General features: G+C 60.0%; 1 protein-coding gene across 1 annotated transcript; it reads right to left on the reverse strand.

The window, feature by feature from the left end:
• Positions 1 to 163: 163 nt before the first annotated feature.
• STXBP1 (syntaxin binding protein 1) lies at positions 164 to 24,403 on the reverse strand. Its single transcript, XM_051807968.1, has 19 exons — positions 24,197 to 24,403; positions 14,059 to 14,108; positions 13,845 to 13,926; positions 12,803 to 12,879; positions 12,483 to 12,561; positions 11,863 to 11,966; positions 10,914 to 11,062; positions 10,471 to 10,555; positions 10,144 to 10,274; positions 9,639 to 9,746; positions 9,462 to 9,522; positions 8,772 to 8,837; positions 8,540 to 8,620; positions 8,311 to 8,449; positions 7,369 to 7,478; positions 7,101 to 7,202; positions 6,024 to 6,109; positions 4,157 to 4,311; positions 164 to 1,962 (listed from the first exon to the last, which is right to left on the reverse strand). The coding sequence occupies exons 1-19, from the start codon at positions 24,231 to 24,233 to the stop codon at positions 1,880 to 1,882; spliced, it is 1,785 nt and encodes a 594-aa protein (XP_051663928.1). The 5' UTR covers positions 24,234 to 24,403; the 3' UTR covers positions 164 to 1,879.
• Positions 24,404 to 25,196: the final 793 nt, after the last annotated feature.

Raw genomic sequence — 25,196 nt, forward strand, 5'->3', positions numbered from 1 at the left:
CCTTGTGTGCTTATTTTCCTTTCCAAAGCCGTTTCTGGGGGGGAGTTTTGGCATCACCACGCCAGGATCCCTCTCTTGGAGGCCTGTGGGGCTGGGTGGGGTATTTCCCTACATCTTTTCCCTATTTTTCTGGCCCCCAACGAGTGGCACAGCACAGCCCCAGTTGCACTAGGGATGGAGATCGCTTTTATTTAGTCACTCGAGTGCTTTAGTACAGAAGAACAGATATACAGAGATGATACATGTTTGTGCTTCAACACTTTCAAACATTTAGATTCCAGTAATTTCAAGGTAAACAAGTTCCAAGACAGACTAGATTATTTTTTTTTTTAAAGTTTTCCTTTTTGATAAATTATTTTTTATATAAATAACTGTAACAGAAAAAAAAATAATAATAATAATTATAATAATGTCCAACATACAAGATCCTGAAGCATTTGCATTGCTAAACCAAGAAGGAACAAAAACGGGCTGGGAGGACCGAGGGGGGAACCAACAAATATCAGTGCAATGATACAGCCTTTGCCCTAAAAATATATATTTAACTTTATGGGCAAGGAGCAGACAGGGAGGGAAGGGGGGGCTAACCACCAACGAGGCAAGAAAGAGCAATTTGGGGGAAGGAAAAGGGGGGTCACAGCCTTCGGGGGGAGAGAGAACAAAACCATAGACCCCAAAATATTGCAGTGCATCTAATGGCAGGGGACGGGGGGGGCAATCCAGGGGGTGGAAAATAAAAAAAGCCCAACTAAAATCAAGAGGTTTGGGGAAATCACTATACACCAAGCTTGTAAGAACGTCACGAGACACAGTCATTAATATACACAGAGTCCAGAGGGTTTTGGGGTGGGCCCAGAGGGTTTGGGGTGGACCCAGAGGGTTCGGGGTGGGCTCAGAGGGTTGGAGAGGCCTGGAGGGTTTAGGGGAGTCCAGAGGGTTCGGGGTGGGCTCAGAGGGTTGGGGAGGCCCCAAAGGGTTTGGGAAGGGGGCCCAGAAGGTTTTTGGGGGGGCCTCGGGGCGACGGCAGGCTCAGAAACGCTTCACCACGGGACGACACGAGTGGGGCCGGGCACGGGGCACTGAGCTTCCTTTGGGATGGATGGAGAGGTATCCAGGGGGAGATATTATATATATATATATATATATATATAAAAACTACTTTTTATATATATATATATATATTTGAAGGAGTCCCCAGAGAGGAGGAGGTCAGGCTGAGCAGGGCAGAGCAGTGGCCGTGCAAGCGAACGAGCCCCATCTCCAAGTTTTGACCGTTTTGGTCCCTTTTCACATGGGAATTGCCACAGCGTGAAGTGTCCCGGCTGCACCTCCCTCACACCCCCACCCACCCCTGGGCACAGCTGGTAGGGGCTCCCACCACCCCAAAAAGCCGTGGGACAGCAGGTGGTGGTGGGGACCCCCCATCCTGCGCCAGCTGGAGTGATGTGGGGTGTCCGTCCATCCATCCTTCCACCCCCACAGGACTCCAGTGAGGAGCAACTTCCCCAAAAAAACGGTGTTTTCCCACTATTTTCCCACCATATTCACTAGCAATGGGCAGATGGTTACTCAGCAACGAGCTCCTGGGCGCTTCCCACAGCTGCAGCTACAAATATATAGATTTTTTTTTTTTTCCTTTTTCTCTTAAACACAATGCATCCATTTTCTTAATATATATATATATATATTATTTTTTTTTTTGGCTGTTGTCCCCTCCCTGCGGATAAAATGAGATGGGGGTGGGGAGGATGCAGCGGGAGGGGAGGGGTCAACACAAGAACAAGAGAGAGAAGCTGTGCCCGCTGGGTGCAGGGTGGCACCCGGGGCCGGGCGCCCGGCGGGGACGTGGGTGGGCATCGAGTGGTGACGGCGTTTCCTTTTAACTGCTGCTCTCTTCCTCTGTTTTATTGAGTTTCTTCAGCGTGTCCAGCAGTTTCTGTGGGGTGAGGATGTGCGTGGACCCTGTGGGAGCAGAGGAAAAGGGGTGGGGGGGGTGAGGAATCAGTGATGGGTTTGGGACCCCTCCCTGCTGTCCCGGGCCCCCCTTACCTGGCGGCGCCGGCCCCGCGCCGCTGGAAATGCTTGCGGGGAAATGCACGTGTGTGGGGAAGGGGAAGGGGCGGGGGGGGGCGTGGATAACGGGAAACGGGGGGAGAGGGAGGGATGAAGGCGATGGATGGAGCTGGCGGGACGAGGAAGGGGCCGGGAGGTGCCTGTGCAGGGGGGTGGTGGCAGAGGGGTCACTACTGGAACCTTCGGGGATGCAGGAGGGAGAGGTGGGGGATGTGGGTGGGCAGCGGGGAGCAGCTGGCATGGAGGGACATTCCATAGGTCCCCAGGGAGCAGCAGGCATGGAGGGTCATTCCACAGGTCCCCCAGCCTGTAGGGAGCATCCTGGGATCAGAGGGGTGGCTGGGAAGGGGATGGGTGAGAAGGGAGGAGGAAAAGGGCTCTTGCCTTCTGCTGCACCCACCACAGTGCCCACGCCAGCCCAGCACACAGGGGATGCCACGGGGAGTCTCACCAGGAAAACCACCAGCAGCTAAACCCCAGCAGAAGGTCTGGGGGTCTACAACCTCAGGGGGCTCCTGCCCATCCAAGGGGTTCAACTGCCACAAGAGCAAACCTGAGCTGCCTGGGGATTCCAGCCCTGCAGCCTGTGCTGGGGTCTCCACCCTGTGCCCACTGCTGCCTGCTCTTCCCCGGGCACTGAACCCCCAGCCCTGCTCCAGCAGCAGCATCCCGGGGTGTTCCATCCCCCTGCCCAGCCCTGGGACACCTCCCTGGGCAGGCAGGACCCCGACCCGCCGCCCCCAGCCCTGGCGAGGGGGGCACTCATGGCATGAAGGAGCCGGCCAGGCCCGGCCAAGAGACATGGCAGAGGGGGGATGGAGTGTCACTGGATGCTTTTCCACCTTGGGAGGAGGAACTGCAAGCATTTTCTTATCGGAGAACCCCCCAGGACCCAACACGACAACCAGAGAGAGGAGGGCCGGAAGAATCAAAGAAAACCCTTCGGGGAGGAAGAGTTTCTTTTTTCATTAATAAGCTGCCTTTACTTGGTTTTCTTTGGCTCACTCCATTGCTGGAGCCTGATCCTCAAATGATACCCTAGTGGAGTCCCTGAAGTCGGGGTGCCTCAGGTCCATGAGAAATTTGGTGGGAGTGAGAATGTGAGTAGAACCTGCAGGAGAACAGAGCGGGGCTGACGGCCGTGCCCAGGCTCCCCCCCACCACACCACCTGCTTTTGGGGTGAGGAAGGACCCGGGTGGACCCAGAGGTACATGCAGGGGATGGTCCCCGGAGAGAGGCGGGATGGGATGGGATGGGATGGAGCTGGGATGGGTGTCCAGTGACAGGGGGACACATCCATGGGCAGCAGGAGGTCATGGAGATGGGATGCTGCTCCCAAGGAGCAGATGAGATGCCAACAATAGGCTCCACCAGCCATCCTGGGCAAGAATCCAGGGACCAGGAATCCGGATGAGACGCTGAGGGGAACCTGCCCCTGCCCTACAAGGTGTGTATCCAAGCCTTGCTTCCCAGAGGAATTTTAGGGCACCTAAAAGCTCTTTGCTAACATCTGGTAGAGCTTCCACTGTGTCCTCTCTGCCTGACCCACGGCTCCTCTGGGATGCTGAGACTGAGCACACAAATGTCCTGTTGCCCAGAGCCCCTCAGGAGGGCTGTGCCCAGGATTCCCCTCCTGGGAAGCTCAGGGGCATGAGCTGAGCTGGAGGTTTCACCCCTCTGATCCCTGCCTGGGGTGAGGGACCCGCTGCTGGGGTAAATGCCACCCGTGAGACCTTGTCCTGCCCAACAGGAAAACACATCTCCCATTTGCACAACTCGCGGTTTGCTTTTTCCTTCCTCTAACGACCCCAAGAACGAGCAACACAGGTGCAACAGGAGCTGCCAAAACCTCCTTCCCCCTCACCCAGCCCTGCTCAGGCCAAACCAACCAGGGAGACGAAAAAACCAGGGAGCCCAGATGAGGATGGGTGGAGTGGCGCAACCCGGGTGGGAGCGACGAGGAGAAAACCCTTCCGGCGAGTCCCGGCTCCCGCAGACGTCCGGAGCCGGGAACCGGCGGGATGTGAGCGTGGGATGAGCACAGGCAGCACCCAGGGGTGGGCCCGGGGGGTCCCCACTCACCTATTAGCACCTCCCACTTGCCGCTGGCTTGTGTCACCTCGTAGGCGCAGCGCATCTCGTTCATGCTCACCCCGCCCAGGATGAAGATGATGAGGCGGGGCCCGCTGCGGTACTCGCCAGGAGCCTTGTTCTTGTGCCAGTGGCCGTAGCGGGCACTGAGGGAGGAAGAGGAGGGTGAAGGAGGCCACGAGGCAGCACCTCTTGGCTAAAGAACGCGCTGGTTTGCTCCCAGGTGGGGCAGGAGGAGCGCGGTGAGCGCGGCTCGAGGTTACGGGCGGGGAAAGTGAGGCATGGGATGGCTGGAGGGAAAACAAGGAATGGGATGGTTGGAGGGAAGCTGAGGAATGGGATGGCTGGAGGGAAATTGAGGAATGGGATGGCTGGAGGGAAGCTGAGATACAGGATGCCTGAAGGGGAAATCAGGCATGGGGTGGCTGGAGGGAAAACAAGGAATGGGATGGCTGGAGGGAAGTTGACAAATGGGATGTCTGAAGGGAAGCTGAGGAATGGGATGGCTGGAGGGAAATGGAGGAATGGGATGGCTGGAGGGAAGCTGAGGAATGGGATGTCTGGAGGGAAGTTGAGGAATGGGATGTCTAGAGGGAAGCTGAGATACAGGATGCTTGAAGGGGAAATCAGGCACGGGGTGGCTGGAGGAAAAACAAGGAATGGGATGTCTGGAGGGAAGTTGACAAATGGGATGTCTGAAGGGAAGCTGAGGAATGGGATGTCTGCAGGGAAATTGAGGAATGGGATGGCTGGAGGGAAATGGAGGAATGGGATGTCTGGAAGGAAGCTGAGGAATGGGATGTCTAGAGGGAAACTGAGATACAGGATGCCTGAAGGAGAAATCAGGCACGGGGTGGCTGGAGGGAAAACAAGGAATGGGATGGCTGGAGGGAAGTTGACAAATGGGATGTCTGAAGGGAAGCTGAGGAATGGGATGGCTGGGAGGAAATTGAGGAATGGGATGTCTGGAGGGAAATGGAGGAATGGGATGGCTGCAGGGAAGCTGAGGAATGAGATGTCTGCAGGGAAGCTGAGGAATGGGATGGCTGGAGGGAAATTGAGATACAGGATGCCTGAAGGGGAAATCAGGCATGGGGTGGCTGGAGGAAAAACAAGGAATGGGATGTCTGGAGGGAAGCTGAGAAATGGGATGTCTGCAGGGAAGCTGAGGAATGGGATGTCTGAACGGAAGTTGAGAAATGGCATGTCTGGGGGGAAACTGAGGAATGGGATGCCTGGGGGAAATGGAAGTATGGGATTCCTGTAGGGAAATGGAAACATGGGATGTCTGGAGGGAAGCTGAGGAATAGGATGTCTGGAGGGAAACAGAGATACAGGATGACTGAAGGGAAAATCAGACATGGGATGTCTGGAGGGAAAACAAGGAATGGGATGTCTGGAGGGAAACTGAGGCATGGGATGACTGAGGGAAGCTAGAGGGAAACTCAGGTATGGAGATGTTTGGAGGGAAAATGGAGAACAGGATGTCTGGAGGGAATCTGAGACATGGGACTCCTAAAGGGAAATGGAGGCACAGGTTGTCTGGAGGGAAACTGAGGCACGAGATGCCTGAAGGGAAATGAGGCATGGGATTCCAGTTTTCCTGAAGGGAAACTGAGGAATGGGATGCCTGAGGGCAAACTGAGCTACTGGATGCCCGAATGAGCACAGAGGAGCTCACAGACCTGCTGCTGGATCCAGCCCCTGGGGCCAGGAGGGAGGGATGCTGATGGTGATCCTGGTGAGGATGCACTGGGGGAGGACAGGGGGACCCTGACCCAGGTGAGGATGCCCAAGGGAAGGACAGGGGGACCCTGATCCAGGTGAGGATGGCCAGGGGGAGGATGATGGGACCCACCTGACGGCAGTGGTGCTGAAGGAGGCGGAGGAGCGGGTGGAGATGTACGGGTAGTGCTTGGTGTCCAGCTTGTCATCGATGGCATCCTGTGGGCAGACAGCCATGGACTCAGGGGCAGTGAGGAGCCAGGCACAGCCTCTGGCCCCAGAGCCCCTCTGTAGGGCTGTGCCCAGGATTCCCCTCCTGGGAAGCTCAGGGGCATGAGCTGAGCTGGAGGTTTCTCCCCTGTGATCCCCTCCCTGCTGCTTTACCAGTGCTGGGGGGTTAATGCCACCCATGAGACCTTGGTGAGGTGCTGCTGCCCTGGGCAGGCCCATCTGGCCCTGGGGATGAGGTTTAGGGGTGTCCTGGGTATGAAGCCACCCCCAGGGAGTTTGTGACAAAGGAAAGCACGAGCTCTGTGGTTTTGGGAATCAAGGGAGCTGAGGCTCTGCTTGTCTCAGTGCCTGGGGGCAGAGGCAGCACTGATATCCCCCTCCCCAAAATGTGGCTCCAGGGTCTGTCTGTCTGTCTGAGCAGGTGAAATGTCTGTGTTGGGGACTGGTTTTGGTGCCTGGGATCCCCCAGCTCTGCACAGAACCAAGGAGGACACCCTGATTTGAGGGGTGGGAGGGAGGGAGCGGGTCAGGAAAAAGGCAATGTCTGGAAAAACTCACTTTTTGGCTTTGCTCAGGGCTACCCGAGCACAGAGCTCCTGGGATAGCTCCTGTGGGTACAGGCACAGCTGTGCAGAGCCATCCCTGTCCCCTGGGTCAGCTGGGACATGGGCAAGGCTGTGATGAGGCCACCCAGCCGTGCCCACGGTGGCACACACAGGTGGCACACACACACAGCCAACCAGTCTGTTACTGCATTTTGTGCTGCAGGGATGCCATGCAAGCCATACATCCTACCTGGGGCCAGCATGCTCATGGAGGCCAGGAAAGCCCCCCCAAATATTCCAATCCCAGCCTGGAGGACTCGTGCCGGGGAGAGGTGTCAGGGTTTGGCTAAGAGCAGCCAGCTCTCTGCAGGTCCCTTCCTGGGTGGACCTGGGGTCCCTGCTCTGCCCCCTCAGCCCTGTCCCTGCTGGCTCACCTCCATGATGTCCTTGATCACGGGGGTCCATCGGGAGAGCTGGTAGGTCTGCTCGCTGATCCGCTCCTTCCGCTCGGGCTTGCTCCGGCGGCGCAGGGTGGACTGGGCACAGGGAGCACAGGGACACCCTGAGACACGGGGGCAGCGGCAGGGGGGCCACCCAGAGGGGTGCCAGGGGCATCCCGGGGGGGTTTGTGGCTCCCAGAACAGAGCCAGGGTCCTGCCTCCCTCCCAGAGGGCAGCGGGAGCACACAGCGGGCACACTCACGTCTGTGATGATGGGCACCCCGAGGTGGGCCATGTTGGTGATGATCTCGCTGTCCTCTGCTGGGATCTGGGCGTGCTGGATCAGCTTGTTCAGGTTCTCCTCGGTGATACCTGCAAGTGCAACGGGGACATGGTGTCCTGAGGAATGCCTTCCACAGGGATACAGCCCCTCCAGGGGGTACAGCCCCTCCATGGGGTACAGCCCTTCCATGGGATACAGCCCCTCCATGGGGATACAGCCCTTCTGTGGGGTACAGCACCTCCACAGGGATACAGCCCCTCCATGGGGTACAGCCCCTCCACGGGGATACAGCCCCTCCATGGGGTACAGCCCTTCCATGGGGATACAGCCCTTCCATGGGGATACAGCCCTTCCATGGGGTACAGCCCCTCCATGGGGTACAGCCCTTCCATGGGGTACAGCCCCTCCATTGGGATACAGCCCTTCCATGGGGTACAGCCCCTCCATTGGGATACAGCCCCTCCCCGAGGATACAGCCCCTTCCCGAGAATACAGCCCCTCCATGGGGATACAGCCCCTCCATGGGGATACAGCCCTTCCATGGGATACAGCCCCTCCACAGGGATACAGCCCCTCCATGGGGATACAGCCCTTCTGTGGGGCACAGCCCCTCCATGGGGTACAGCCCCTCCATGGGGTACAGCCTCTCCATGGGGATACAGCCCCTCCATGGGGGTACAGCCCCTCCATGGGGTACAGCCCTTCCATGGGATACAGCCCCTCCATGGGGATACAGCCCCTCCATGGGATACAGCCCCTCCATGGGGATACAGCCCCTCCATGGGGATACAGCCCCTCCACTGCTGCCTTAGGACACCCAGCCTGGTGCTGCTCAGGGAGGCAGGGCTGGGCTTTTCCACCTGGCTTATCCTGGCCAAACCTGGGAGCTGCCAGCACCCAGCCCTGCCCAGGTGCCCTCACCGTTCTTCAGGAAGATGTAGAGCAGGATGATGCGGATCTTGTCATAGGTGCTGACATTCCCATCCAGCAGGATGGGCACGATGGCCCTCATGGGGTCCTTGATCTTCTCACCCTCGGCATCAGTGCCCATGGCCAGGTCCTGCAGAGAACACACGTGCTCATCCCCCCTCCACCCTGCCAGGACGGTGCTGCCAGGGGGGATGTGGGGCTGGGGGGGCTGGTTTGGTACCTGCTCGACTCTGCAGAGCTTGTCCACAGTGCCCTGGTAGTGCTTCATGCAGTCCTCAGCCAGGTGCAGGTGGGTGGAGTACTGGGGAGACACGAGGGGCCACCCTTGCAGTGCTGGCAGCAGCCAAAGGTCCCTGTGCCACCACCCACGGCCAGGGACACTCCAGGGAGTGCTGCCACCTCCTGCTCCCCGGGTGGGCCCAGTCACCAAACACAATCCCCCCTCCTCATACCTTGCTGAGCTCCTTTTGGTACTGGGGCATCTTCTTCAGCATCTGGGACAGGTCTCTCATGGTGGTCTGTGAGGGAAGGGGACGTGGTCACTCTCCCTCGGGGACTCAGGGGCCGTGGGCAGAGAGGGGATGACCCCACCAAGGACTTCTGTGCCCATGTGAGCCCCTCATGAGGGTTTGGTGACACCTGATGTGTCACTGCCAGGTCTCCTTGGCTGCAGCTGAGGGGCAGGGGGGGTCCTGCAGCTCTGTGAACTGCAGTGTCAGGGGGACAAATCCCCCAAGGACCTTCCCCTGGGCCCACCCTGTGCCTGGCTGGGGCTGAGATGGTCCTTTCAGCTCCTGGTCACTTTGAATTCCTATTTCCACCTGGGTCCCCTCACTGCCACCAGCTCAGGGGCTCTGCAAGGGAACAGCCTGGGGACACAGGCAGCTGCTGTGGGGGTACACGGACCTTGTGCTGGGGCAAACTGATCCCTGTGGTGTGGTGCCCTCCCAAGGAACCCCATTTCCCCAGCCCTGGGTGTAGGGCTGACACCCCACAGCCATCTCCCCCCATCAGGGACCTGAGCACCCTTGTCCCTTTGCAGAGATGCCCACTGGGTGCCCCCAGGAGACTCCACCATGTGCCAGCCCATGGCTGAGGCCCTTGGATGCCCATCCCTGGCTTGGCAGATGCAGCCAGGTCACCTTATCACCCGTGTTCATCCTCTTGCTTGAAGAAAACTCCTTCAGGGACCGGGTCACCTCCCTGGGGAGAGGAGGAGGGCATAGCTGTGAGCAGGGAGGGGACCCTCACAGAGGGGTGGGTGGCAATGCCAAGCCAATGTCCCACCCAGATGGCAAACAGCCCAAGGGGACACTCACTGGGACACCTCAGCGATGTGTTTGTGGCGCAGGGTGACCCACAGGTCGTCATCCTCATCCAGGAGAACCTCCTTAATCCGGGCCTCTCCAATGCCACTTGTCTCATACCTGGGAAAAGGGTGGGAATCATCATGGTGGGAATGGGGCTGAGGGGGCACACAGCCCCCTCACTGCCTGGGCTTAGGGAAATGGGGGGACATGGGGGGCCCTGGGGGGACACTGGGGCTCTTCCTGGCTCTGCCAGCAGCAAGGTGAAGTTATTGCAACTCTCACCTTCTTGTACCCCTTCACCTACTAAATGCTGGGAAGGGGCCAAGGGCTGATGGCTGGAAAAGCCCCTTTTGCCCCAGTCCTGCCCATCCCACGTGCCAGACTGCAGGCAGGACCGGTGGCTCCCAACGGATGACTCGTGATGGACGGAGGGATGCTGAGCTTCCAACCCCTGCTGGAGGGTTTGGATTAGGAGGGCCCACGGGGGTGGAGGGGATGGCAGTGCTGCACTCACTTGTAGACATCGTTCTCGATGGGCAGCAGGTCGTAGCTCATGGCCTGGAAGGTCAGCTCGTGCAGCACCGGGGAAGCGGGATCGAAGCCACGGTCCAGGATGAGGAGCTGGGAGCGAGCCTTGTCTGGACCCTGTGGAGCCAGGGGAGCTGTCAACACTGAGCCTGAGGGTTCCACCAGCCCCACAGGTCCTCAGGAGAAGCTGTGGCTGTTCTGGGGTCCCTGCTCGGGGTCTGTGACTGTCCTGGGGCAGAGCTCCAGTGGGACTGGGACTTCAGGAGCGAAGCATCCCCCCCACACCCTCCCCCGGGGCACCATCCCCACTCACCTCGCCCATGGTGGGGTCATCAGCCTTGTAGGCATCCAGCTTGTCCTGGATGAGCTGTGCCAGCATGGCATTGTCCTTGTAATCCCTGGGGGAGGCAGGGGCACAGGTCAGCTCCCCAGGGCATGGCATGGGGAGGTGACATCGCCTTCCCTTGGCTCGTGGGAGAGGGACCTGAGCAGGTTTGGTTGCCCATTCCCACCTCTCCCTGCCACTTTGCCGTGGCACCACTTAAGTCCCAACACCCCCAGCTCTGCAGAGCACCAACCCTGAGCCTGTTCCCCCTGAGCACAGACGTCTGTCTGTCCGTCCCACCACCCCCACGCCCGGAGCAGCACCGGGCACAGCACGGCCTCACCCCTGCCCCGTGCTGGGCACACCCCCGGCTCTCTGGTGCTGCTGGGGCAGCGGGGCAGGTGCCAGGGGTGCCCCCATGCCGCCCTTACCCCCGGTACCGCACGGCTGGGTACTCCTTGAGCGTGGCACAGAGCGTGGCGATCTGCTCCGCCAGCCGCTCCAGGATCGGGTTCTTCATCTGCGCCTTGTGGGGGCTGTAAAAGCTCTGGAAGGAGTCAGCTGAATCCAGGGAGTAAACCTGGGGGGGTGGGAGGGAGGTCACAGGGGGTGTCTGGAGGAAAGCAGCCCTGGGTGGGTTTGGGAACCAGATTCATGCCCAGATAAAGGTCCCAGCTGAGCCTGAGACAGGGCAGCCAGAGCTCAGTGTTGCTCAGGGCATCCCTCAGGCTTTCAGCTGCCAGCTCTGGGCCCTGATGCCTTTCCCAGCTCCAGCTCCTTGGCACAGTCCCTACCCTGATGGGCTCCCTGGACCCCAGCTCCAGCTCCATGTGTACCCCCCAGGTGAGCAGAGCAGGGCAGGAGACCCCCTACCCACAGCAGTCACCTGCTCCCAGGCAGGGAATCAGAGACCCAGGGGTGGCAGGGACACACTGCTCCCCAGTTGTGCCCCCAGAAGCCAATTTGGCCACACATGAAGACGCCAAGAGATGCCACTGCCCAGAAATGCTGAGGATTGAAGGGCTGATGGCACCGAGCAGGTCTGGCACCACTGTCCCCCTGAACCCCCCTGTGCCCAGCTGGGGCACATGGCACGGGGCCAGCTCCCTGGTGCCCTTGGCTGGTGGGGAGGCAGAGCTGGCCAACAGCAGCTGCTGGCACGGGGCCAAGGCAGGGCACCAGCCAAATCCCCCGGGGGTGGATCAGCCCGGGAAGTAATCACAGGAGACAGGGAGGAAGGGTTGAGCGGGGCCGGGGAGCCAGCCCGGGATGCAGAGCTGTTACACAAACCCCCACGGGCTGGGGAAGGACCCAGAGCACCCCCTGGCAGTGCCATCCCCTGCAGCACCCCGGTGGGGACAGTGCCCAGCCCGGCCTCACCTGGGACTCGGAGGGGAGGAAGGCAATGTTGATCTCCGTCAGGGTTTTGATGACCTTGGCGGCGCGGGACTTCACCAGCTCGTTGAACAGGGCGTCGGGGCAGGCTGGGAGGGGAGGAGGAGGAGGGTAGAGCTCAGCATCCCTCCATCCTCCTTCCTCCATCCTCCTTCCCTCCATCCTCCTTCCCTCCATCCTCCTTCCCTCCATCCTCCCTCCCTCCCTTCTCCTTCCCTCCATTCTCCCTCCCTCCATTCTCCTTCCCTCCATTCTCCCTCCCTCCATCCTCTCTCCCTTCATCCCCCCACCCTCTCTCCCTCCCTCCATCCTCCTCCCCTCCATCCTCCCTTCCGTCCCTCCCTCCATCCTCTCTCATCTCTCCCTCCATCCTCCCTCCCTCCATTCTCCCTCCCTTCATCCCCCCAGCCTCCCTCCCTCTATCCTCCTTCCCTCCCTCCATCCTCCTCCCCTCCATCCTCCCTCCCTCCCTCCCTCCATCCTCCCTCCCTCCATCCTCCCTCCCTCCATCCTCTATCCCTCCATCCTCTATCCCTCCATCCTCCTCCCTCCCTCCCTGCTTGCTTGCACCCCGTTAATGACTTTCCCCTGCTCTGGGTACTCACAGTCAGTGAAGAAGACGTGGGCAGCTCTGTACTTGGAGGTGGGGGGATCCTTGAAGTCGTTGATGAGGGAGTGGATGGACTGGAAGAGAGAGGGATCAGCTGGGCTGGGCAGGGTGGCACCCTGGGCATCTCAGCAGCATCACCCAGCGTCCTCCCTCCTGGCACAGGGGGAGCTCTGCACCTCCATCCCACTGCCCCAGAGGCACCACCGGCCTCGCTGGAGCCAGGATGCTTCCTGTGGGCACAGCTGCCCATCCCAGCACGGACATCCCACCGCCTCATCCTTGCCAAATTCCCTGCACCCCCCCCTGTGTCCTCACCTTCTCCGAGGGGGTGATGAGATAAACGGCCTCCAGGCTGGGCAACGGCTCCCGGCGCTTGTTGATGTCTTCCACAACTGGGGGGAAAACAGGGATCATGGCAGGGATCAGTGTGGGCAGGGGCACCTGGATACCCCATGGTTGTTGGATATCCCATGGCAGCACAGGGGATGTGGGGGTTGTTGGATATCCCATGGCAGCACAGGGGATATTGGGGTTGTTGGATATCCCATGGCAGCACAGGGGATGTGGGAGTTGTTGGATATCCCATGGCAGCACAGGGAATATCAGGGTTGTTGGATATCCCATGGCAGCACAGGGGATGTCAGGGTTGTTGGATATCCCATGGCAGCCCAGGGAATATCAGGGTTGTTGGATATCCCATGGCAGTACAGGGGATGTCAGGGTTGTTGGATATCCCATGGCAGCCCAGGGCCAGCCCTGCCAACCCCTCCATGCCCAAAACATGCCCTGGCACTCACCCCTGCCCACTCAGGAGATGCACCCACCCCATCCCAGCTCCATGGTCCCTGCTGTGTGTGTGGGCACCTGGCCAGGTCCCAGGGGCCACTGATCTGTCTGTGCTCCCATGCTGCTGTTCCCTTGGTTTATCCTCACATTCCCTGCCAGGGGAAACCACCTGGGGGTGATGCTGTGGCTCTACCCAAGCTGGGCCCCCAACACCTCCCAGTGCCCAGCCTGGGGTTTCCTTCTCCTTTCTGAGCGTTGCAGGGAGCTATTTATTTACAGGGCTGACATAAAACACCACCTGGTCTCCTCCTTGGATTGAGGCCCTGCCAGGAGACAGGGTGTTCTGGCTGCTCCAGCCCCAGCAGGCAAGGAGGGACCTGTGGAACACCAGCCTGGCACCAAGAGCTGCCCACAAGCCATGGGAGGTGTGGTGGCTCCATCCCAAGCGGGATAGGGCTGGGTGGGGGCTGTGCCCTCTTGCCTTGTGCCAGCCTGGAGATGCCTCTGGTACAGAAGGAGGTTCTGCCCTTGCCACAGGGAGGTTTGTGGGCTGCAGGGAGCTGGTACTCACTGGTTATGCCCTCTGTCATGATGTCTGTCATCTTGCAGCAGGAGGAGAGCATCCGCATGCTGAGCTGGTCCACCACCAGCACCTGGGGAGAGGGGCTGTGAGCAGGGGGCATGGCATGGGCTGCCCTTCCCCACCCTGGGGAACTACCTGCCTACACCTGCTTCCTCCCTCCCACCCTCCTCCTCTCCTGCCCCACCCAAGGTTTGGTGCTCACCTTCCATTCCCCCTTCTTCTTCACTTTCCGGATCACATCGTGCATAATCTCTGGAAGAAAAGGGAATATGGGGAAGGGTGAGCACCCCAGCTTCCACCCTGGGGCACCCCAGGGGTCGTCAGCAGCAGGGGGGGCTGTGCCAGAGGCACCAAAACCCCCCACCATGAGCCCCAGTGCCTTAACTGGGAACATGGGGAGTGAGCCTTAGTCCCCCAGTGCCTTAACTGGGGCTGTGGGTAGGGGATGGGGGTAGTTTTGGGGTACCCAGGGAGGGGCAGTCTCCCCACAGCCCTGTTTTCCTCTCATGCTTGGTACGAACAGATGGAGCCCAGGCTGGTGGGTCTGGGGGTCCCTCTGGGGAGCCTGGGGGCCACCCCACATGTCTCAGCCCTAATCCAAAGTGCCAGGAAAACAACAGCAGCTTAAGAGCTCCTTTTAGAAACAAGAATCAAGCAGCCTGAGCCTGTTCCTTGTAATCCCTCACAATCCCATTTCACCTCCCGTGGCTGCCGGGCTTATGCAACCAGCTGGGACAGCAGGGACCCCTCAGGGACCCCTCAGGGCTGCTCCCCATGGGGTGGGGGTTCAGGCAACACAAGGGGGCCCTGGCAGAGGGATGGGGATGCCACCTTTGGGGCTGAGTTGCAGGAAGGGGGTTTTAAGCCTTGCCCTCCTGCCAAGACACACGTGCTGCCTAAACATCTGTTTTGGGGGTGTGAGGTGCCCCCCAAACCCTGAAGGTCCCCTTTGACCCTGGTGTGGGAACCATCACCCCTCACAGAGCAGGGATGTGCCAGGGAATGCCCAGCTGAGCCTGAGGAAAAGAGTCTGCCCCATGTCCCTGTGCAAAGCTTCTCCCTGGATTCCATCCCCAGAGGGTTTTGCTCTGACCCCACCCCCGGTCTCAGGACAGGGATGGAAATGCCCAATTAAAACCCAATTAAAAATGTTTCTAAATTAGAAAACAGAGGCGTGGGCACCCCACTGCTGAAGGTGCCACCCTGCCAGCCTTGGGACCCTTCCTGTGGGAGTCACCCCCAGGGTAAAGCCCAGCACCGGTGCCAGCAGGGATGAAACAGGAGCCTGTGAGCATCTCTGTCTGTCTGTCCTGCTGGAAAACCTGGGAGCAGCCATTCCTCCCACTGCACATCCACCTCCTTCCCAGCACCATCCGCCTCAGGGGAGCCCCAGAAGGGCCTTGAATTTGGGGTCCTGCCTGCCCTTGGTCACTCTCCAGGGGCAAAGGGGGTGCAGGGCAGCTCCAGGCTGGGAAAGGGGGGATGGAGGGTAACTGGGTACCTGAGCTGGGCAAAGCCCACCTAGATTCAGTCGCCCACACAGCAAACAAGTGAACCAGGAATTGTCCTTGCCACGGGCAGGAGCTGGCAGTGAGGGCTGCCTGTGCATCCCTGTCCTGCTCCCTGGTGCCTGGCTGGCACAGCAGCGTGGCTGGGAAGGAGGGATGTGCTGGCATCCCTGCCCTCCCCTCCATTACTCACGTTTGGCTCCTTCCCCAGAGCAAGGATCCAGCAATAACAGTGCTGTTTACAAGGCCCCATCCCACCCCCCAGCCCTGATCCCAGCAAAGCACGGGGGGCCAGGGTGGGGCACCATGTGCCAGGCAGAGATCCCAGCTGGGAAAGGGGCGGGAAGAAGCAGCAGGCAGGAAGAAAATCCCTTTTCAGGAAGAGATCCTGCCTCTGTGATGAGAGTGCTGCCCTGATCCAGGGCTGGGAGGAAGGAAGGGAGGAAGGAAGGGAGGAAGGAAGGAGGTAAGGAGTGTCCTGGGGCCCAGGGGAAGGTGCTGTCGGAGCAAAGGCTCCCATGAGTTGGTCCTGGGGTGCTCTCAGCACCCTCCACTTGCTGTGGAGAGGGAGGGATGGGGGGCCCAGGGTAGGGAAGCCCAAAAAGGGCTCCCAAATTGCTGCCTCAGCCACTCCTGAGCTTGTCCTCGCTGCAGGGGACATTTTGTCCCCAGTGCCTGGCTTTGTGGGAATGCTGGGTCCCCTCTGCACGTGGATGGGCTGAGCTGGATGGAGGATGCTCGGGGGGAGCACCTGCCTGGCTGCAAAAAGTGCTGTCCTGTCCCCCAGCCCCATCCTGGCACCAAGATGGGCCTCCCAGAGCAGGAACTGGGTGCCTCAGAGGGTGACTGCTCTGAGCTTTGTGGTTTCAGTGTTCACACCCTGGTCAGAGATGGGCCCCCAGGCACAGCTGTTCCCTACACTGATGTCCTCTCCTGCCTCCACCTTGGGTCAGATTTGGCTGCCAGAGGCAGCTCAGAGCCCAGGCAGAGCTGGGAAAGGGGAAGATCCACAGAGCATCCTCCAAAGAGGCTCCAGGGCCCTGCCCAAGGGCACAGACTGGAGATGAGTGTCACACCTGGAGGACACAGGGCCACGAGCTTCCCCTCCTGGGTGTCCTTGCAGCAGCCATCAAACCCCCAGCTTAGGGAAGAGTGGTCTGGATTCCCAGGGGATTTGGCAGCTCCTCCATTCCCTGAGGTCCCCAAGTCACTCCAGGCCACCTCCCAGCAAGTGGTGCCCTCACATTCCTCATCAGTGGGTCAGATGTTGCCACCCATGTCCCCAAATGGTCCCCAAAGAGTTGTTGGGCTCCAGCATCAGTTGGTGATGTTCACAGTCAAGCTTTTCACAGCCAAGCTTTTCATCTTGGAGATGAAACCATGTTTTAGGAATAAAAAATACTACGAGGAACTCATGCAGCGCCTCCAACACTTTGTTTGTCTGGACCCACCACGTCACATCTATTCCTTCAGGCTGGAAGAACTTTAATTCCAATTTCTACCAAGAACAGACCACACAGCCAGCTCTGCACCCCTCCTCCAACAGCAGAGCCTACGGATAGGGCAGGACAATTCCCCTGTGGGATGGAGAACCCCTGGAGCAACATGGCCCTAAAAGTTTCACTCTGACCATGCAGGTGACACGTTTGAGCCCCACCACATCTTCATGGGACCCACCCCCTGCAGTGAGACCTGTCCTTGGGGTGACACATGCCATGGAAATGACCCACTGCATCGTGTCCTAGCAGGGCCACAAGCTGGTGACACGGTGGCCTAGTAGGAGCTGAGCCCATCCCTCCCTCCGAGAGGCTTAGCCCAGGTTATTTACACTGAGCTGCCTGGGCAGCCTTTCTCCAGCCCTGCCTTGTCCTGCTCGGGCATGGAAACAGCAGCTGGACCTGGGGGAAGAGGGAGCATCCCCTCCATGGCTGGTGCCCACACCAACTAAGCTGTGGCCAAGCACGGCCTGTGCTGAGATGGACCCATTTTGGGATGCCCCAAGTCCATTATCCCGCTTCAGAACGAGCCTGGAAGCTGATGAGCAGCCCTGGTGGAAGCAGTAAAGCCTTGTCCTGGCCTCCACCCCACCCTGGGACACCAGGCCAGTGGGGGATGCTGCAGCCAGGGACATTCCAGCTTTAGTGCTGGCCCCAGCCTGTCCCACACCAGCAGTGATGGCCAAGCCCTTCCCTCCTGGAGCAGTGAGACCAAACTCCTGCTGCTCAGAAATGCTCCTTTGCTGCCACACCCTCGGACCTCACCAGGGCCTGATGTGGGACAGGGAGATGGAGCTGCTCTGTGGGCATGGATTGCCCAAGGTCCTACAGGAGATGAGTGCTCCCAGCCATGGGCCTTTCACTCTCCACACGTTTTGGGATCCCAAATCCCTGAGCAGCTCCGGAGAGCCGGAGCACAGAAATCCACAGTGAGGTTTGCTCAAGACCCACTTCTCCTAAAATGCTGTCAGGCTGCATCTCCCAGACGAACACGTTTGGCTTTGGGTTGGCCTGGCAACTGCTTTTGTGCTGGTTCATTAACTCATTGCTCAAGACAGTGTGAATGTTACACTGATACAACCATTCCTGGATGTAGTGGAGCACGTCCCTACCTCTGAACATCCTCAGCCAGGGCTCTCCAAGCACCATCCTCAAGCTGTCCCAAAAAAAACAGGCACCATGGACCACAGGATGACAGGAATGGCCCTCAGTGACCATTCTGACAGGAGATAACTTCACTGGCAGGAGGCCAAGCCCACCTGATGTCCTTCAGCACAGCCAAGAACCACCCAGGGATGGTTTGAGCCTGGAGATTGCTGTGCCCATAACCCAAGCAAGTCTCAAACATCTCCCCTCCAGCAGTCCATGATCACCCACTCATCTCACTGGACTGTGCCCACCTGGACCCCTCAGCCTTCCTGGGGGACACATCCCTCACGTGGGAACCTGCTGCTCCAGCTGCAGGAAGTCCTGCATGGGCAGAACTGCCCAGGCTGAGCTTCATCCTCCTCTCCCCAGCCCTGGACGAGGGGAACTTCAGTATTCCCACACCCAGAGCAGCACCACGCTCTCCCTCCCGCCTGCTGGTGCGAGTGCCACGTGTTGAAGCCACGCTGAGCAGTGTTTGTGCTGCTCTGGGGACCTGTGTGGCTCTGCTGGGGCTCCAGAGTCACGGATTAGTCACGCTAATCGTAGTAACCTGTGATTAATTCCTCCTTTCCCTATTTGAACTGCTCTCCTGGAGGATCTGTGTATTTATACCTGCTGGCCACAGCCTCAGGAAACCTGCACAGCCTGGAGAGGAGGAGAACAGAGACCTGGAGGTCTTGAACTCTAGAGGTTGAGTAACACACCCAGAAGTAAAAGAAGGGAAATGAAATGCCTGATGACACCCATGAATCACTGTGACTGCCCTGGAGAAACAGGGTAAAAATCACAAGGGTTTTCACTGCAGGATCAGGCACGTGGTGGCATTGTTGGGGTGTCCTGGGCAGGGCCAGGAGCTGGACTTTGATGGTCCTTGTGGGTCCTTTCCAGCTCAGGATATTCTGTGATCAATCCTGGCAGTTTCCTTGGGTCTGCACAAGGATCTGGGACTTTAGCAGGGTCTCTCTGTTCAGGTAGAACCAGTGACCCACAGACCTTCAGGTCCCTGCTGAAGGCATCCCCTTGTGCTTGTCCTCTCCCTGCAGGTGTTTCCATCCCCAGCAGACACTGTCTGTCCCTGGCTGTCAGTGGCTGTAGGTGCTGGTGGGGTGGCCAATGTTGGTGGTGTTTCAGTGCCAAGAGGAGCCCAGAGCAGCAGGAGAGCACACATGGGGTGTCACAGCGACCTGGAGGGGAGGTCACCTTCTCCCAGGGGTGGGTCACTCTCTCCTACAAGTGTGGCCATGACTTTTTGAGCCGGTTCTGCTCTGTCTGGAACCACAGCAGAGAAAAACCCCAACACACTGGGGCTCTTCAGGCTGGGCTTGGTGGGAATCCAGGCTGGACTGTGCCCACAGACACCAGGCATGGGCTGATGGGTAGCTGAGGTCCTCCAGCTCTGAGTGGTCTTCACTGTTCCTTTAATGGCCCAAGGTCAAACCACCTGGTGGGCTCCAGAAAAGACCCTCCAGCACACGTGTCTGTGCCCATCCATATGCCTGTGTGTGCACAGGGTGATGTGGGAGCCCACAAATCACTGCACCTTCAGCCTGATCTATTTTTGGACTCTCCAGAGCCAAGTTCCTTCCCTGAGCTGTGAGTTGGTGGACGCAGCATCTGCTCCTCAGCGTGCAACCAAGAGCCATGTGACGATGATTCTCCTTTTAAATGTGTTGATTTGGTGGCAGGAAGGAGGGAATCTCTCCTGGGACGTCCTCCCTGAGAGGTGCAGGGGATTTAGACCCAGGCCACACTTTTCAAGAGGGAAATAAGTCCTCTGTGGCAGAGGCTTTTTCAGCCTTGCAGACACTGGTGGGTGGATGCAGACCTGCCAAACTGAGGGTTGTCACTCTTGGTAACCTTCCATGGTCACATATGGGCAAGAGTTTCTCAGCTCCTGGTACAGAGCGTGGTGTGGAGACTGAAAATCCTCTGCAATGCCTGTGAAGGTGAGTCCTGAATTTTGTATCTGTGTTTTCAAGCTTTTCCAACATAGAGCTGGCACTGGAGGTGAGACAGATCCTGGTGACAGAGCTACAGGCCCCAGCAGAGGCTTTGCCAAGCTTCCTGTGCCGTTCCTGTCAGGTTGGTGGGCTCCCAGGAGCTGGGCACTGGGAGGGTGGGCTGCCCAGGAAGCGACTGGTTTCAGGGTCTGCTCCCATCCATGGTGAGGACAGAGCACAGAGACCTCTCCTCCTCACCCATCCACCTCTCCATCAGGCTGGGATCATGCCCATGCAGGCAGGAGGATCCATGTGCATCCCTGCAATGGTCCCCCTGGCCCAGCAGCCCTGAGCCCTTCGCTGCCTCCTCTTCCTCTGCTTGGCAGAGGCCTTGCCAGACCTGGGGCAGCACACAAACTGTATCCTGGGCACTGAGCTGGGCCCAGAGCACCCTCCACGAGTGGTATCTGGGCCTGGAAGCTCCCTGTGCCCACAGCACGGGGTGCTGGGAGCTGTGAGGTGCCCAAGCAGCCGGGGTGAGTCACGTAGCAGCTGCCCTGCAGCGGGTCCCCAGGGCTGTGCCCCGAGGCTGGCAGTGCCCCAGCCCTGCCTGTGCCTCCTCCCTGTCCCTGGAGGTGCAGCACAGCATGAACCTGGCACCCTGAGTCATCACATCCCAGCACACCCAGGTAGGGGTGGGCCCTGGAGAGGCACAGAGGGGGACACGGGTGACACGATGGGGACAAGAGCCACAGGGCAGGCAGTGGGTGCTGTCCCTGGGTGCTGGGGCCTCGTCCAGGTGGGATTTAGCCGTGGGGCTCCTTGGCATGGCCCTGGCAGGAGGCCCCTGGCACAGGTCGGCTCCGTGGGAGGCTGCCCAGGTGAGGATGCTCCGTGGGAGGATCAGCTGGTGTCCTGGGGGAAAGGTGTTTTCTTGCTGTCTCTGCAAGGTAGAGGGGCACTTCCTTATCCCAGGGCTCCTCTGCTTCTCCCAGCTGTCCCTGACAGCAACAGGAGCAGGAGAAGCCTTTGGGGAGGTTGAAGGGGTCCAGGGTTTTGGGATCCAGAGCCTCCATACACTCCAGCCATGCGTCCTGCAGCAGCCCCCGGTGGGTGCAGGCACTGCCCGGGTGTCACCCCTGCAGCACAGCCTGTCTCACCTCACTGCTGATGGGTCAGGGAAGTAAAACCAGCCTCCTCCTCCTCCTCCTGCTCTCCACTGCAGGCTGCTGCAGGAGAGCCAGGACCAGGCTGGGCAGGGGAAGCTCGGGGCAGATTGCCCTGAGAAGATCCAAGGAGCTCTGGGGCACAAGAAGATAGGAGGGATATCCACCTGGGGGGGATCAGATGAAGATTTGGAGATGGGTGTCCTCACCCACGCTTGGAGGAGATCTTTCCAGCCAGCACCAGGACACAGTGTTTGGTTGTCCAGAGGGGCTCGCTGGGAGGTGGCACAGAGGGAATACAAGGCACAGCAGAAGGAACCTGGTCCTCAGGCACCACCTCTGGAGGCAAGTGCACTCAGCTCCAACCCCAGCCAGTCCTGGAGGGATGCAGCCACCACTGCTGGACACTGCAGGAAGGTGCAGGGACAGCCCCCCCAGCAGACACCCCACAGCTCTTGGGGGGGTCACAACCCAGCTCTGCCCTTCTCCAGCAACACTCACCCACCTCACCCCCCTGCCCACCGCCTGCCACCTCCTCAGAGGCCTCCAAAACCCGTCTTGTCATGGCACCAGCTGGTCAGAGGAATAATCCGGGTCTGGAGGGAAGCCAGGGCAGAATGCAGCTCCGGAGGGGGGGCTGGCGGAGCGAGCCATGGCAACGCGGCAGCATCCTTCCCATCCTTCCCTTCCTTCCCTTCCTTCCCTTCCTCACCAGGAGGGAACCCAGCAGAGATGTCCTGCCTCAGGGTCAGCCCCAGGCTCGGACCTCCTGCTCCTTAGGAGCAAACATCTCCTGCAGGAAAGCCTCCAGGGAGTCCCAGCCCGAGGGCAGGCTGGCGCAGGGAGCCAGGGAATCTCGTGCCAGCCGCACCGGTGCCCAGGGACGGGGGCAGTCTGGAGAGCAGGCTCACCCTAACTCAGGGGGAGCAGCTCCCCCTGCAAACAGCCCCCCCAGGCAGGCACTGACCCACCAAGCCCAGGAGCTTCCCGTGGCAGCACCCTGACCCCCGTGGGAGGGCAGGGCTGGCCCCCAGGGTGCCCCTCCAGGGTCCCATCCCTGCTCCTCTGCAGCATTTTCCCTGCACAAACCCCGCTCCCTCCTTCCACCCACCCACGCTCCCCTGCCAGCCCTGCTACGGCAACTGATGCCCGGCTCTGAATTATCATTTTTTCAGTCTGGAATGATTTTTTTTCTTTTTTTCTTTTTTTTTTTGTTTTTTGTTTTTGTTTTTTCCCAGGGAAAGAAGGGAGCAGTTTGTCACCAAAGCCTGGAGGGAAGGATTGAGCCAGATTTCCGTGATGCCGCCTCGAACCTCTGCGTGTCTGTGTGTGTGTCTGAGCTCCCCCCCAGCCTGCTCCAGCGCAGAGACAATGAATGAAAATCAGGGACACGCAGTGGCGCTGGGCTCTGTCCCCTCTCCGCCGAGGGCACCGGAGGTGGCCCTGCCAGAGGGTGCGTGGGCGGCGGGTCCATCCCCCCCCTCGCCGCATCCAACGGGGCTGGGGGCAGGTTGGGGACCACCCCCCTCCCCAAAATAAATCCCAGCAAAGCCCCCGATCCAACCTCCCCCCTCCCCAAAGCCCATCCTGCAGCGCAGACACACCGGGACGCTTCCCTGCCTTTCCCCTTCCATTTTGGGCTCTTATCCCCATTGCAGCACCGGGGGGGGGGGGGGATGGATGTCGCAGCCCCCCATCCCCGGGGGGGGGGAGGTGACGGTGGAGGGAGCGCGGCAGGGCCATCAACCCACGGGATTCCCCGCGCTGTCGTCCCCCCCCCGTAATCTCCCCCCTCCCTCCCCAAAAAAACACCACCCACCCGATCACACCACCAGCCCCGGCCGCGCCATCTGCAGCGGGCGCGGGAGGGCGGGGGGGAATCACCCACGGGCACGCCAAAAAAAAAAAAACAAACCACCCCAAACCAATAAAATAAAATAATAATAAAAAAAAAAAAACCCGGCCGCGTCTGGCCACGCTGCCACGGAAATAAACCCTGCGAGAGGCGGGGAGGAGGAGGAGGAGGAGGAGGAGGAAGGCTCATGGCTGCGGGGGGAAGTTCCCACCGGTTCCTGCCCTTTCGGCTTTTCCATTTTCTCGTTTGTTTTTTTTTTTTTTTTTTTTTTGGCGATGCGGAGTTTTTCCGCCGTAATTTTGCCCCGGGGGGGAAAGGGTCGCCCCCCCCCCCCCTTCCCTCCTCCGGCCTCGGGTGTTTCGGAGAACAAACCCCCCCCCTCTCCCGCCGCGCTTCCCCCCGGGAGAATATCGCCTTGCAACAGCCGGGAAGGAGGAAGCGCAGCCGGGCAACGATCGTGCCGTGCCCCCGCCCGCGGCTCCCGGGAATATTCCCGGCCGGGAATAGACCCCCGCGGGATGCCCGAGGCCGGAGGGGGGGATTTGGCCTCGGGCAGGGATAAGAAGGAAAGGGAGGGTCACAGCGGCCCCCCGGATGGGGGGGAGCAAAGTCACGTCCGGGTAAATAATGATGATAATAATAATAATAATCATGGAAATAATACTAAAAATAAAATTAAAAAAATCGCCGTTTCAGCGGGATTCGCTGCAGAACAAAGCGGGAGGGCCCGGCCTGGCACTGCGCTGGGGGGGGTGGGGGGGATTTAGGGGGGTGGTCTGCACAGCCCTGTGCCCCCCCTCCCGGGGCTCAGCCCCCCCCTCCCCGTGGGGCGGTTGTTTGGGGGGCACGGGGGGACGGGGGGGGCACAGCGGGGGGGCTCCAGCGCCTCTCGCTTCCCTCTCCCCCACCCCTTCTTTCTCCCCCCCCCCCCACCCCAGCACTGCAGAAAAAAACCCCGAAGAGCCGCAAAAATCCCACAAATAAACCCCGGAAGGTGACAGCACCCACGACCCCGACCCCCCCCAAAACCCATCGGCGCGTCCCCCGTGGGGGTGTCCCACGTCCCCCCCCACGCCCCGAGGGTCCGTATTGCGCATCCGCAGCATCCCCCCCACCCCCGGCAAGGGCAGCCCCCCCAGCCCGACCCCCCCCTCCTCCCGCCACCCCCGCGCAGTTTAACCGCGTTTCCCACCCCCTCCCCACCCCACGGAGGACGCGGATCTTACTCTCTCCCACCACAGCCTTGAGTCCGATGGGGGCCATGTCTCGGTGCCGGGGCGGGGGGGGCGCAGCGCCCTGGGGAGGGTGGGTTTTGGGGAGGGGGGGGTCACCCACAGGCACACACGGCCGGGCGAGGCTGCGGGTGGCGGCGCAGGGATGCGGAGGGAGGAGGGAAGAGGGAGGAGGACCTGGGGGGATCGGGAGGGGGGGTTGCGGGGGGGGCGGATCGAGGTTGGGAGGGGGTTGCGGGGGGGGGCGGTGCGGAGGGCTCAGCTGACCGGGGCGGGGTTTGACGTGACGTCACAGGCCACGCCCCGGCCACGCCCCGTTGGATGCCACGCCTCCCGCGCCGCAGCGCCCGCGGCGGAGCGCCCTCTGCGACCGGGAGCCGGTACTGCAACGGGGAGAGACCACAGACACACCCCCGCACACGGAATCACACACAGACACACCTCCAGCATCCCCCCGCACACGGAATCACACACAGACACACCCCCGCACACGGAATCACACACAGACACACCTCCAGCATCCCCCCGCACACGGAATCACACACAGACACACCCCCGCACACGGAATCACACACAGACACACCTCCAGCATCCCCCCGCACACGGAATCACACACAGACACACCTCCAGCATCCCCCCGCACACGGAATCACACACAGACACACCCCCGCACACGGAATCACACACAGACACACCTCCGGCATCGCCCCGCACACGGAATCACACACAGATACACCCCCGGCATCGCCCCGCACACGGAATCACACACGGACACACCCCCGGCATCGCCCCACAGACAGAATCACACACGGACACACCCCCGCACACGGAATCACACACAGACACACACACGGCATTGCCCCACAGACAGAATCACACACAGACACACCCCCGGCATCGCCCCGCACACGGAATCACACACAGACACACCCCCGGCATCGCCCCACAGACAGAATCACACACGGACACACCCCCGCCACCCCACGGTGCAGGG

Source organism: Manacus candei, unplaced genomic scaffold (genome assembly GCF_025592945.1).
Source record: "Manacus candei isolate 608988 ecotype Guabito, Panama unplaced genomic scaffold, ASM2559294v1 h1tg000071l, whole genome shotgun sequence".
Taxonomy (NCBI): Eukaryota; Metazoa; Chordata; class Aves; order Passeriformes; family Pipridae; genus Manacus; species Manacus candei.

Bases quoted from the DNA above. Each gene is read 5' to 3' on its own strand.
- STXBP1 (XM_051807968.1), bottom strand. From the start codon at position 24,233: ATGGCCCCCATCGGACTCAAGGCTGTGGTGGGAGAGA. The intron at 13,927-14,058 runs GTGAGCACCAAA...CCCTCTCCCCAG, and splicing joins AGAAGAAGGGGGAATGGAAG to GTGCTGGTGGTGGACCAGCT. The intron at 9,523-9,638 runs GTGAGTGTCCCC...TCCTCTCCCCAG, and splicing joins CACATCGCTGAGGTGTCCCA to GGAGGTGACCCGGTCCCTGA.